Genomic DNA, 14,796 nt, shown 5'->3' with positions numbered 1-14,796 from the left:
TTTATTTTTGCAAAAATCTTTGCATAGCTACTTTTTTGTATACAGTGAAGGTTATTTTTATTCGTTTTGTGCTTTCTTTGGAATCTTGATTGTTTTTTTCTTATCACATTTTCTTGGCAGTTGGATCAAAGCTCTATGGATCAAAGGCGGCCGGAGAGCACGAGGAGGAAGTCGCTAGTTTCGGGTCCGCGTTGTCTTGGGATCTCGGCGTGATGACGTTAGTAGTGACGCTTGTAAATTCATAGCTGATCGCATTTGCGTAACCATTTTTTCGAGTAACATTCAAGAAACGCTTACGTGCAGTTTCGGCCAAACAGCAAGTCTCCGCTTCTCTTGAGCTGTACTCTTCCCGCTAAATGGTTGCACACCGTGGTTTCACACCACTTCCAAATGCAACGTCCCGAATCGGAAGAGTCTGCCGCCACAATCAAATTGTGCCTGCGGTTAGTAGCGCTCGCGACCAGCTGATAGGGACGAGGCTATCGCTGCCAGTGCGCCGAGTTAAACCGAGTGTCTTGCTTCTTTTATCAGCTACGATATAGAGCTTGGGATTTCTGGCAGGGAGCCGGAAAAGAACACGGCACCGATGGCGAAGATTTTCCGCGCTGTCATCATGGGTCCCCCGGGATCCGGAAAAGGCACAATTTCGGAGTGGATCGTGCGAGACTTCGCGCTGAAGTATTTGTCTTGTGGTGACCTGATGCGCCAGAATGTGCGGACCAAGACACAGGTGGGACTGGAGGTGGAGCCCTACATGACGAAGGGCAAGTCTGTCCATCACACTATCTTTCGTTCCTTGTGCAACGTCTGAATACCACTTTTACGTAAACTACTGATGCTTTTCTTTATCTTGTTTTACTGCAGACGTGTTTCACATCTTTCGTTCAATGGAAACTCACACATTCTGCATACTTTTGAGCGTATGTGGTTACCTCTAACAGCGGATTGTACTACAATCATGGCTGATTCACTGAACTGGAAAGCATGCGCCTTGATGTCGTTCATCATCATCATCAACATCGTCATCATCATCAGCCTGACTACACCCACTGCAGGGCAAAGGCCTCTCCCATGTCTCTCCAATTAACCCTGTCCTTTGCCAGCTGTATCCACCCTTTGCCAGCTGCATCCACCCTTTGCCTGCAAACTTCTTAATCTCATCCGCCCACCTAACCTTCTGCCACCCCCTGCTACGCTTACTTTCTCTTAGAATCCACTCTGTTGCCCTTAAGCACCAGTGGTTGTCTTGCTGTCGCATTACATGCCCTGCCCAAGCCCATTTCTTCCTCTTGCTTTCGACTAGGATGTCATTTACCTGCGTTTGTTCCCTCACCCACTCTGCCTGCTTCCGTCGTTGCTGTCTTTAGTAGAGGGCAAATTATGCTGTGTACGTTAACAAAATCGTTTTGCTCTCAAATGTTGCAGTTTTGTCTCGAAGAGGTCGCATTCTGCAGCATGTTTTTCCAGGCAGGAACCGGTGTTACGGGCATATCAAGTGACATAAATAAAAAAAACGCAAGCCTTCAGCATTTGAGGGTTAGCCCTCTGGCAAGCAAGATTTACCAACAACAGTAGCTGTTAGTTTGCTTACAAGGCACTTAACATGGAATTATAGGAGCACTTCCTGAGCAAAAGTTAATTGCACAGCCAATTAGTATCCCAGTCGATGAAAGTGCACTGTACAGAAATGACCTTCGTTTGTATTTTAAGAACCTCTGAAAAGGCATTATATTTGTCCATTGCTATCTATGGTCACTAAACCATTGGTATGGCTTAGTGCAGTATGCAGCGTTGTCTTTTTTGCAAATGAGAAATACCTGAGCACATACGCTTGAAGTCTGTTATACACTTGGACGTCTGCTATGTCAAATAATCCCACCCAAATGCTGTGTCTTATGATAATAAGCATCAGAACCAAATGTAATTGCTCACATGCTTAGCGTAGCACACCTTTTGCATGACTTCACCAATGTTCTTTGAGCACACCACGTATGGTAGTCATTGGGTGGAGTTCTTGTAGTGTCATTTATGGTAGGTGCCAGTCATAGCTGAGTGGCAGAGCAAGAAGACAAAGCAAAAATGCTGCAAGGTGCCCAAGCTGTCTGGAACCAGTATTTGCATGTGTGAAAAAGAATAATGAAAGTGAAGTGCAGCATGTCGCATTCAACTAAGGAAGAGGCTTACCTTATTTTGCACTGCTAGTTCATACTAGTGCAGTCGTCGGCAAGCTTGTCTAGGGCGTCTGAGCAGTGTGTTGCTGAGCAAAGTGAAATCTTGACTCAGCTGCTCCGTAACAGGTACAAGGCAAATTGTATGTCTGTGACGCTTCACTCCAGTATAAGCATTGCCTTTAGAACCGAAATACCAGCTTAAAAATGTAACTTCTTTTGTGCGACAGGGCGGCGTTCGAGCGCTCTAGATAGCTGTACTGACGACTATACCTTCCAGCGCAACAGAAATGACAGGAGGGGAGGAGAAGAAGCCTTGAAGGTGATCAAGAGCAATTTTCAATTGCTGACAACGCCGCTGACACACACTTTGCTTAAAAATTCCTTGGGGTGGTACTCTTTTATACTTCACATATTTTACGCCTTTTCTAAAAGGTGCTTAAGTTCAGTTTAACTAGTGGTAGCATTCTTGTTTGCTCTCATGTGTTGAAACTTTTCTTTGGTTTATTTTGCAGGCCAACTGGTTCCCGATGACCTAGTCACGAAACTTATACTCCACGAGATCAACACGAACTTCAAGAATGAACACTGGTTGCTGGATGGTTATCCGCGCACAGTGCCACAGGCAGAAGCACTTTATCAGGTTTGCATGTGAACTTATCTGTTAGGGAAAATCATTGTTATTGTTTTCACAAAAGGTTACTTAAAGCTGAAGGGATTATGCAAAATATTTTTACATTGCATAAAGTTCTACATGACATATACAAGAGGAGCAGGCAGGAGAGGGAGAAATACTCTCAAACCCGTGTGCTGCGCGACGCCCCTCTGTTGCCATCTTCCCCTGGGCTGAGAATCCGGCATGCGGAGCAGCGTCCGGCTGCTTAGCCACTGATCGAGTGTGCATTTGCGCCTGTATACCAAAAACTGCAATGTTGTATGCAACATCAATGTCCTCTAGACATGATTGTTTTATTGCGGGCTGCGGAAGTAGTCAACGAAAATAGGAAACAATGCTGCCCGTATGTATCTTCACCATGTTATGCCAAGGTCTCAGTGCGTCTGTGATGTCCATTTCCCTACCACTTTCCTGCTGACACCTGGTTACATTGGCAGTGGATGTCTTTGATGAACAGTGGAAAGCAGTGCTGTAACAAACTATCTGAAGAACATGAGGCATATCTTCTCTAGTTTCAAGGTAAGGCACAGGCAAGGTAGGGCCCTGTGACCATTATCAGGAAGAAAAGCAGAAGCTGAGAACTTGGTGTTCCTGCTGCTTTAAGCGCGTTATGAAGTGTCCTGTAACCATATTTTAATTGCTTTTTATGTGGAACAATCTGAAAACAGTTGTAATTGATGTTACTTAAGCTGCTAAGCAAGCGTTTAGGCAACTTGAGTCAAAATGAGAAGTGTACAGAGACTAAGTTTTTTTCCCTTGCATTGTTACCTCCCGTCAGAACACTGACCTGTCCTGTGTGTTGAACCTGGCTGTACCTGAGGATGAAATCACACGGCGAATTGAGGGTCGCTGGATCCACGCAGCTAGCGGCCGCACATACCACACAGAATTCAACCCCCCCAAGGTTCCCTTCAAGGACGACGTCACTGGTGAGCCGCTCGAACAGCGACCCGACGACAAGCCTGCTACGGTGAGCCTCACGATGTCAGTCTTGCAAGGCATAGATTGTTCTGGGTCAATAAAAACAGCAGAAGCAAAAGTTTTTTTTAGCTTATAATTGGAACAGCAGCTTTTGTTTAGTAAGGAGTGTTAGTAACTTTAGTAACTTTTAGTAACTTTTTTTCTGAGTTAAAACCAGTGATTTGGGTCTTTCTGGCTCTGCTGATATTTGTTTGGCACCAAAAATGTGTTTATTGCTGATAAATTTGGATTTTAAGATTGAACATTTCTTTCTTTGGCACGTGAAAAAGGGCTATGTGATCGTCATTCAGAAGTGAGTGGCAGTTTAGCCTAGCCTTATAGATTCATGCAGAAGGAACTGCCTTGATGTCATCACAGTTTACTTGTAAAAATGGGCTCTGATGCCGTTACCTGTGCTTCATTGCTTGGCCTTTTCTAGCCTCTAAAAACTTGATTTTAAGTAAAAGTACCCCTTATGCAAAACACTTCACACATTAGGGCAATGCAACGCACTAACGTATCACAGGTGGAGCAGCTGCCGACAGTTTCAGTGTAACGCTACCCCCACTTGCCCCTTAATGCCACCACCACCACCACCTCTTTATGGCTGCAGGTGCGGGCACGCCTAGCTGCCTACAGGAGCCAAACAGAGCCCCTTTTGGCATACTACGACAAGAAGGGCCTGCTGCACGAGTTTCATGGTACCAAGTCGAAAGAGATCTGGCCACATGTCTACAAGTACCTCAGCGGCATCCGCAAGCCTGTCCGTGCACTGAGCATCGATTGAACAGGCATGTCTGAGGCAGGCATTGCCCTCAACACCTGCTCAGAATAGAAACACAGTGTCAAAACAAGGACAGGCGTGCAGTATGCACGTGCATCCCCCTTCAAAACATTCCTTGTCAGAGTTACCTGCCTCTTAGTCTAGTGAACAACAGTATGAGAAGAGCCAAAGAGAAGCATATCAGATTATAGGAGGTGGTGCTTCTGTCTGGAATTTGACATGGATGAGACAAATTCTTGTGGATTACTGGCTGCCCCGCCATGGTCGCTTTTCTTGGGCAAAAGCTCTGGGATTTGGTGACTGACCACATTGTCTTCTGCCAAGGTCCCGTTCTTCCAACTTTGTAAGTGCTCTTTTTTTAGGGTGTTCTTACTATAAAGAAAGCTTCAAGACATTTTCATGACAGCTTGATCCAACAAGACAAGACCACGCTGTCTGTTATATTTTTTTTTCTTAGAATTAATATTATTGTTACTGTTGGCCGATGACGTATGCAAGTGTACCTATGTGCTTGGCTGGTTCGTCTTGGCAAATGCATAGGTTAAAGAAAGGACCTCTGAGCACAGAACTTTATCTTTGAGGTATATGTTATGACATATATCTAATTGCTGCTTGGTGAGTTCAGGCTCAAGTGGCTTTGATCCAAAATTGTGTTGGTTGTGAAGGTGACTTCTTTTTCCTGATTTCTTGCTTGTGAAAGTGGCTGTCTACTGTAATAGGGAGCACTGCATATGTGAAGCACCTTGCAATGTTCACTGTGCTCTTCAGATTATTGATTGCATTTGAGAACTCAAGCAGTAAACGTTTCTTATAGGCCTCATAGTGTGCTTTGGTGGCTGATATTGAATTACGCAGAAGTAGAAGGAAGGTGGTGTCAAAAGCTACGCTATAACTTGTAAAGAGAATGTGGCATGAATTTAAGCAGAGCGTAACATCACGCAGCAGTAAAAAAGTCCGTAGGATTAAATGCAATTCCCTCTAATAGGTTGCTTCACATGGCCCCTTCAGATTTTCAGATCTTTTTAGGAGCATGCCAAGAATGTGAAAATAAATTTCTGCCTTCTGCAATTATTAACTGTGCAATATGTGCTGGATTCATGTATCTGGGTCTTCATGTGTCCGTGCATCCTTGAAACTGCTTTCAAGGTGTCACTTATAGTTGTTTGTACTGATTCCTTTCACACGAAGTTGTTATGTTAACAATCATCACATTTTATGCACTTCACGGCGCTTATGCTTGCAAAGCAAGCAAATGAAAACATGCATTCAACTGCAACCGCATCAGAGCTATTGAAAACACGTGCGTCGGTTCTAAAAACTTTTTTATGCATTCATTTTGCATGCCGGGTTAGACGCGTTTGTACACATGATTATTTTGTTGTCAGTACATTTTATTGTGTCTGAATTAGAAGACATTGCAGCTTGTATAATACCACGAATATTACAGTGATCAGGTCATGTCCACAAGTGACAATGCAGCGCCTGAGGGGAGACGCGGGTTTTAAAAATGAAAACCTCTTAGTATCAGAGATATTGTATTGAAATTAGGTGTGCATTATGTACTTCATCCTCCTGTTTTCAAAGATATAATTAGTTTCAGTATACCTTATGCCTAATTAGGTAATTTCTTACAGGTCGTTCAGACACTCTTCTCATTATTTTTTGGTTCCGATTGAAATGGAGCTGTAGCCAAAGATCTGCCATGCAGAGCTATGCTGTTTCTATTGTTATTGAGGTACGTCGTCATATAAAAATGTCCAATCGTGTTAAAGCACTATAGTTATGGTATATAATTAGGTGGCATTATTTTTTAAGATTTGATGTGCTCAACTTTGCTATAAAAACAATGTAGCTCCATAGCTCTATAGTTAATTTTTTATGAATTCAACGATGTATGGTTCATTGAAACTGCAACTTAAAAACATGACAAAAACTTTTGTAAGAGTTATGATGCTGGCAAAAAACATTAATTGGAGAGAATCTCATCTGAAGTACGCACGCCAACCATTTAGAGGCTGTTGTAGAGGCCTCAGAAAATGGCATAATCTGGATGTTCTGAGAGAGTTTCATAATAGTAATACCAGGATGTTGGGAAGAGCGCCAGCTTTTGAACGAGACCAAGATGGCGGTCATCGCGGAAGCAGTTACAAGAAGCGACAGGCGTGAAGTTCTACAGCATTTTGCTCCAATATTTGCTCCAAATTTCGGCGCTTCGGTAACGTCGAATATGTCGATGTTTTAGTGGCTGGAGGTTGAATTAGATCTTGAAAATTTGAAGGTAGGTACTTAGAGTATACTGAATCAGAATATGCCATTTTTGAAAAATTGAAATTTTTGCGTTTTTTATTGCCATATTTCAAGACTCGTGTCTCCCCTTAAAGCACTATGCAGCAAACCACACTGCTCTGTCTTCTTAATACAGCAGATGTGAGGCTTGTGGAGATTTCATTATTTTGTCCTTATACATGCCAGGCAAGATGTTGCCAGCAGTGATTTCACTGCATACAGCAAATTGTGTCTGCAGTCTTTGGTTCAGGGCTTTATACTTATATGGGCAAGTGACTGTGGTACTAGGTGCTTGCCAAAAAAGGTGGTAGAAAATGTTTGCACTATGTGGACACGTGCTTATCCAAATCCTTTTCATCTTTTTTGGCTGATATTCTTCGTAGTACCAAACTTATAATTGTAGAATTCTTGAGGTATGAGAGGTACTATGCGTTTACTTCTGGCAGGCGGAATGTTTAATGTAGACCTACGTAAAGGATTTTTGGTGGGATTTATTTCTGTGGTCTGATTGATTTATTGGCATCTTTACACTCCGCAAATATTGCATTGTGTAGCAACAGACTTATGCCTGTGTTGTTTTAGAGTTCACTGCCTTTTATACCTGATGTGCCTGGTTCGGCTGACTGGCTTCTTATTTTAGCTGAGTATTACACACCTCTAATAGTTCAAATCTCTGTGACCACCTTGGTCTTGGTTGAAAATATTTGCTAAAGCTTGTTACACTCGCTATGTACTCTTATCTGAAGACTATATAGCATACGCTTATAATGAATCGGGCACGTTTCATTGGTGCCTATCCAAAAAAGGAGAAAGTGGCATGAAAGGTTTCTTTGATGCTAGGAACTGATTAGTAGCAGTAAGAGTTTCGTGGTGTTTAGTGCCATTGTATAGCATGCATAATTGAAGCTGTGTGCATCTGTCGTGCACTTTTTCTGCAAAATACAAGCTCATGTGACACTTCTTCATGTAAGGAGTTCATGCACAAGTGTTTTGCTTTTGCTTTTGGTAGAGCAAGGCTGATTTACTGCATGTGTAAAATATATAATTATATCTTGTGTGCAATTTTTAAGCAGCACTTTGTAATTAGTACTCATCAGTGTTTTTTGCAATTGGGGATCTGTTCCAATAAGGAGAACAGAAACTTTAAAATGGCAGCAAGTTTGGGAGGAGCTACCTGGCAGGCTGCTTGCATACAGTGGAGGATATGCTTGAGTGGTTAACAGTGTGAAGAAACAAGGGCAAAGGACGAAAAGACACGACTCACGCTGACTCTGTTGTTGCGAGTCAGTGCTCATCGTGTGTTCTTTTCCTTTGTTCTTGCTGTTTTTTCACGCTATGAACCACTCAAGCATGTTAACCATCCAACTAGCCGAGCTTGCAATTCTTATTCAGTGGAGCTTGTTTGCACGATCAGCAAACTTAAAAAGAAAAATTATTTGCTATTTTGAAAGAACTCCCACTTCTGGTGTTACCGTTGAAAAATATGGTGCACATCATTGCTTTATTATCCACTCTGTGTTGTAACGGCCATTTTTTCTTTTTTCAACCAAGTTGAAATGGAGCATCAACTGTTTTTGGCTGTGTAGCTGTTTGACCTTTATCTTTGCTTAGTAATTATCTGATATCGCATTAATTGGACCTATTTCTGATGCTTTGCTTAGTAGCCTGAACTGCAGACTGGGAACCGCTGACAGCGTTTCGGTAGGCTCATATTGCTAAAAATTTTACAATGCGTGCCTACAGAGAGAGCTACAGTTTTACTGCAGTATCACTTATGTACGTTGAGAAGGCTAGATGAAGTTAAGGGTTACCTGGAAGTATTCAGTAATTTAAAATGTGCTGTTCTGTCCTGTTGTTAGGTTCAAATAGTTTCACTAGCATCTTAGCTTGTAGTGTTGTTACGAATTAAGTTAGTGTGTTTATGACAGCTGCAGGCTTGGCATATATACTGGTGTCTTTCAAATACATTTTTAGAAGAAGCAAAAGCTATTAACCCCTTAACGTACTGGGATTTTTGGACTGTGAAGCTGCAATCATCTTTGGGTTATGACGAGTCCAGCTCCTCATGTGTTTTGTAGCACTATTTGTCTGGTTTACAGTGAGTAATGCTTGTCCAGTGCAGCTTTTGTTCAGCTGACATATGGTGGTATGGGGGCAGAAAGATAGTTCAGGTGCAAATTTCATTTTAAAAAAATGTCCATTAGGGTTAACAATTAGCTCATTGCTAAACTCTGAAGTTGTGTTAGGTGCTCTGGGTACAGTGTTCTGTTTTTATGTGGTATGCAAAATCTCTTGTTTTTATGCACAGAGTCCTAATATATTATATTTAATATAACCGATAGAGCAAGCTGAGTGCTTAAAACTGTATTTTGCCTCCTGATGTTTATGTATCGCACCACCTTCAACAAAGTTGTCAAGTCAGTCTTGGTCGCAGAAGCGTTCCGGAGAAGTAGTCAGTGGACATGATTAGTGCTGTCCAACTGAGTGGTACCAGTAATACCCACACGCCATTTTCTTTTTGCAGATCAGTCAGTTATTAGCTAAAGAATGCCTCGCTGTTATGCTTTTATTGACTGCTTTATCTGCCACTGGAATTGGGCAGCCAGCGAAGCAGTCAAGTCTACTGAAAAGCAGAAATAGCAAACTAAGAGCTGTCCTCAGCAAAAGCTTAATTAATTGGACTCTTGGTACTGCTACACGTATTTCCTAGAAGACAGCTTGGAATAGGTCTGGTTTGTTTGAGACCATGTCATTAAAGCAAAGTAGGGGACAGAATGCATTAAGAAAATGACACAAGTATTGTCTTATGCTTCCATTAACATATGACTTTGCTATTTGTTCTTTCTGTAGGACGTGTGCTTCGATGATTTGTTTTTGTCGTTAGCATTTTGCTGCATAAAGGCTGTGCTCACTTGCAGTTCAAATTCTGTCTTTGTCACATCTTCATAAGTACCTGGTCTGAACTTCCATGTGGCAGTTTACTGCTGTTAATACGACTGCCTTTCATAAATTCTTTAGGCCAAGAGCATTGTGCACAAAGACACTCTGTGTGGTCTTACCCAGTTGTAATATTGTGTAATGCTGTGTTGTTAGCTGTACACATGTTTCAAGTTTCAATACCTCAAAGTGACCCTGAAACATCGGACACCTTAGGTCATGGTGTAGTTAAAACAAGTTTAAATGAATGAATTGTAGAAAACAGATGGCCTGCCCTGGCCAGGAGCCATAATCACCTAGGATGGCCAGAAAGCAAGTTCTAACCTTTTACCTTCTGTCACATTAGCAATGCCTCATGAGAAAGAAAAAAGGACATAGGATTTTCAGCGTCAGTGCAACATGTTTTACCACCCCATTTTTTTAGTGAAGTTTGCATGAAAACCACTTTGACATTCCTACACCTATCAGCATAGTGGTTGGTGAGCAATCAATGTGTTTTCCATTTCAACATTTCTGTGGCTGTTTGTATGCTATAATTACATGCTGTTTGCTTTTAAAAGCCAAATTCAGCATAGATGTATTTTCACACCGCATGGTAGATGTTCTTTATGTGCTTATGGAGCATTTTTCTATGAACAATCATATACAGACAATGGAATGGTTATGTCACCTTTGCCTAATGCACTGGTGCCTACATTTATTACTGTATTTGTTATTAATAGTGCACTTTGTGTGTTCCTGCCACATTGCGGTGGAGCCTGCGTGATACAAAAGCAAAGTAGTCAGCATGTTGCTCAAAATCATAGGCCACTGCTGGACATCATAAACAGCCTGTCTGTCTGTCTGTCTGTCTGTCAGTTCCAATTGCAGCATAAGGCAGCTTAACCCTGAAATTACTTTCTTGTGCATCCGTGTTGGGCTTCCTTATTGTGATGTGAACTGGTCAAAACCCACATGTGCTTACTGCGAGTGTCTAAGGAAGCTGGTTCAGCCAATTTTTATAAATTGAGCATTGCTCAAGTAGAATTCTATTTGACTGTTATGAGAATGCAGTGCTTCAAGTGCTGTAGCATGTCACGATACATGTCTTTCTCATTTTTTTGGGAGCACTGATTTATGTATTGACTTGAACGTGCCAGTTGTAGCTGCATACCAATCTGTTTTTGATTCTGAGACAAAGATGGTAGGCTGTGACATGTATAAATTGCTAAGTAGAAAACAGGGCGGTGATGGGCATGCTATTTTGTCTTTTATGTCATTTTGCAGAGGCTGCAGTTTTATGACAGGTCATTTTGCACTGAAGGCATATTTAAATAATTATTTCTTGCTGATGCATTTTCAGTATTTTTATACCGACCTACTACATTTTTTGTTCATTCTACTGGGTCATTATTTTCAAACTTCGTCCTCTTAGCACACTTATGTGGTTTTTAGAGTGCAGTGGACATTTTATACAATGTTATTAGCTGTGTGTTATAAATTGCATGTAGTTTGTCTCATGTATTTTAATGTGAGTGTTGTGAGAGTCCCAAATAAATGCTTTATGAGTGACTCTGAAGAAGTTGAGTTTAGTGGATGTACCACATCCTCTGCAAGCAGCTCTGCAATGCAGGCAAACACATGCAACATCTCTGTATAGTTTCATTAAAACCATCAGCATTGTCCTTGTGTGATGTCTACAAACCACTGTTCAGCTGTCAACTACTGTTTAACACTTAGCAATGATTTTAGCAACCATTCTCTGGAAGAACTAGGCAGGCCTATCTTCTTTTTTTTCTTTTTGGGGTCATGTCTGGGCAGTGTGACTCTGCATACTGCTATCAAGCCGAGTCTATACAGCAGTTTGATGTCTTAACAGCCTATGCTTAACAGCCTATGCTGCCGTGAATAAATGGATACATTGGCATACACCCTTTTAAATGGGGCTGCTAGCACTACCTTGCCTAGTAAGTTAGTGTTGATCTCAGTTATATTGTTGCCTTTTTAGCTCTCAGTCCTGTTCTCTTTAATTTATTTTTGCTATCTAAGCTATTTTTCTCCTTCGTTCAATGCTGTGGATGGGTAGATGGTAAAGCCTGTTTCACACGCAAGCGAAAATGCTCGCGATTTCTGCTGCCGCCGTGCGAAAAACCTGTTTTGCGCATTCGCGATGGCTTGAGCGGCTAGAGCGACGAGGTTTCAATAAGTTCAAAAATCAACGCACAAGGCACCCGAGTGCTGTGATATGTCAGTGCATGGTAAAGATTCCCAGGTGGTTGAAATTACTCCGGAGCCCTCCACTATGGCACCTGTTTCATTCTTTCACTGCCACCTTCTTCTCTTCCCTTCCTTTACGGTGTGCGGTTCTGGTGTCCATAGAGGCATGAGAAAATTACTGTGCCATCTCCTTTCCACAGAAACCAATTTTCATTTGTCTGGTGACTTGCTTTGCGCTCAGCTGCAAATTAATGGGGGTGTTCAAGAATTTTTTTTGTTAAAAATGTTAAAAATGTTGTTAAAAACTGCTCTTCACTGCACATCAAAAATTCATGAATTTTTTTAGACAAACTCGACGTGGTCGAGCGCCACACCTGGGATGTTTGAAATGGAAGGGCCCATTGGCAAAACCCCCTTGTATTTATTTTCTGACTGGTTTTTGCTGAACAGAGCACTGCAGAAATAGTGCCGCTTTGGAAACGTGGCACTACTCATAGTCGTACACAGTTCACCATTGCAGCGGCAAACAAGCAAAGCCGTTCGACTAATGGTGTCGCGGTGAACTGCCTAACTTGCACTTGCTATAGTGTGGCATTGCACGTGGCTGGCAGGTGCAAGGCGACTGACCGTGACACCGTGGCAATAGTTTGACGCCATTGGTTGAAGGGCCTCTTCTGAGGCGCTATTGTCGCTTCATTCTTGTATTTGACTGCAGACGATATGATGTTCAAACAGTAACGTGAAGACAATTCCATCCAATTCTTATTGTCGGGAAAATTCGATTCTACCTACAGCTCTATCTGGGATCCGCACGAAAGAGCTGTGTCGATGCAGGCAATTAACTTCCGAAATCGGCCGGTGATGGCAACACATGTGCTTCATTTTAAAGCTTTGTTTTCTGTGAAGGTAGCTTCCTTGTTGCTACAATGTGGCAGTCTGTCGATACAGGCCAACTTCAATTTGTCTTCAGTGTCCGTTTAAAGCTTTTGTGTGCCAAAGTTTAGGCCTAGAACCCTGCAAGCATAGTAATCACAATGATGAACTTAGAAGTCCAGAATGCAAAGCAACAAATTAATTGCATGTCATCTTTTCCATCAGTTCGGTTTCATTCAGTGCCTATGCACCACTGCTGCACGGCATCACATATGTGTTGCAGCGTGGGTGATCACATGGAAGTAACGTAACTTTCACAAGTAAATGCGGTTCGTGCCGCTTATGTGCCAATGAGCAGCCTGCTATATTTCATCTCACCGTCGTTTGGCTTGACACAGAGACGTCGCGATTTTAATGCGATAGCATTGAAGCCCCATGGGGCCCAAAATGCATTGTCGGTCAAAATTTGCACATTGGCTCGAGGGAAGGGACATCATAAACAGGGATGTGACGTCACTTACAGTTAGGTATAAAGGTTCTGTTGCTACCGCATTGCCAAGACAATAAAATTGGGTATCACTGATTTTTTTTCTCGCATTATAAGTCCTTCGTGTCAATCTCCATAGTGGCAAAGATGCTCGCAGAGCAATGTTGAAAGTAATAGTCAATGATGCTCTACTGAGTTCCTGCGATTGAAGCTTGGTGAGTGCATTCCTATACTCTGAAGAAGCAAATTATATCCTTTGGTGGTCTTCTTCGAAATTTTCTTTCTTTAGCCCTCAATGAAAATGCCCTGTGTTGTATGAAGTCTATTTGCGTTATGTGAAATAGTGTGTTATATTATTTCTGATCTAAAACAAGAATCTGCAATCGATAATATCATTGCTGATACATTGGCTCCCTGGGAGGAATATAACCTTGGAAAATGACTAAAACCTGTTCTAATGTTCTTATCTGAGATAAGGTGCACCACATTTGTGTGCCGAGATGAATCTACATATACTAGGTTCCAGATTTTATGAATTACAGGCCGAAAGTGGAACCTGCTGCGGCGGAAAGACGTGAAAGAGGCTAGTAGCCTGCCAGCTTCGTGCAGCAAGTTTTCACTCGCGATGCACGTTCCATCATCAAGCCTCCCCGTAAAATCGCAGAATTAAGAGGCGGAGCTCCGGTGCCATGAACACCGTCTGAAATAAAGTTGAGGTGGGCACTTAAGGTCCTAACGTGCTGCGAATGCAAATGCATCCTGTCAGCTAAAGATCTTTACCATAAATTCCTTTACCCTAAAGGTCTTTACCATAAAAGCTTTAACCTAAAGGCCTTTATCATTGGCATTGTCATTATGACCCTCATTATTATATTAGTAACGTCCTTTAGCATTACAAAACTATAGCTACTACTATCTTGTTTAATGACTGATTCATTGCTTATGATCACCGTTGCTCGGCTGCTGACCCAAAAGACGCGGGTTTGATCCCGGCCGCAGCGCCCGAATTTCGACGGAGGCGAAATTCTGGAGGTCCGCGTACTGTGCGATGTCAGTGCACGTTGAACCCCAGGTGATCGAAATTTCCGGAGCCCTTGCGTCCCTCATAGCCTGAGTCGCTTTGGGACGTTAAACCCCCATAAACCAAGCCATTACTATCTTCAAGGTTTACTTCTGACACCATGCGAGACCCGTGACATCCTAGGTGTTTCGGACCTCTGCTGCTGGACAACTACGCCGGGTTTCTTAGCCGATGAGCCATATTATGCTTTTGCAGTAATCATGCCTGTCGTGTCTATTTTCGTTGCGCAACTGCGCGCGTCTAACGGTCGGAGTCGGAGCGTACGTGACAACCGACTTAGTTCAAGGACTTTCAAACACGGCTGTTTTTACTCAGTAGAGCGGCAAGCTGGGCTTGTTGGTGGTCGTT

General features: G+C 42.4%; 1 protein-coding gene across 2 annotated transcripts; it reads left to right on the top strand.

Annotated features, from left to right (window-relative positions):
- Nucleotides 1-142: 142 nt before the first annotated feature.
- On the top strand, nucleotides 143-11,362 carry Ak3 (Adenylate kinase 3). 2 transcript variants are annotated; one of them, XM_077663142.1, is made up of 5 exons: nucleotides 143-217; nucleotides 562-764; nucleotides 2,684-2,811; nucleotides 3,623-3,814; nucleotides 4,418-11,362. In XM_077663142.1, the coding sequence occupies exons 1-5, from the start codon at nucleotides 213-215 to the stop codon at nucleotides 4,589-4,591; spliced, it is 702 nt and encodes a 233-aa protein (XP_077519268.1). In that variant the 5' UTR covers nucleotides 143-212; the 3' UTR covers nucleotides 4,592-11,362. The 2 variants fall into 2 exon arrangements, with proteins under 2 accessions (XP_077519268.1, XP_077519267.1); XM_077663141.1 differs by having other exon boundaries at nucleotides 143-443; nucleotides 532-764.
- The last annotated feature ends 3,434 nt before the right edge of the window (nucleotides 11,363-14,796 follow it).

The sequence above is a fragment of the Amblyomma americanum genome, chromosome 4, assembly GCF_052857255.1.
Source record: "Amblyomma americanum isolate KBUSLIRL-KWMA chromosome 4, ASM5285725v1, whole genome shotgun sequence".
Lineage (NCBI taxonomy): Eukaryota > Metazoa > Arthropoda > Arachnida > Ixodida > Ixodidae > Amblyomma > Amblyomma americanum.
Note: the sequence above shows the minus strand (reverse complement) of the source record. Positions and strands in the feature narration are given on the sequence as shown.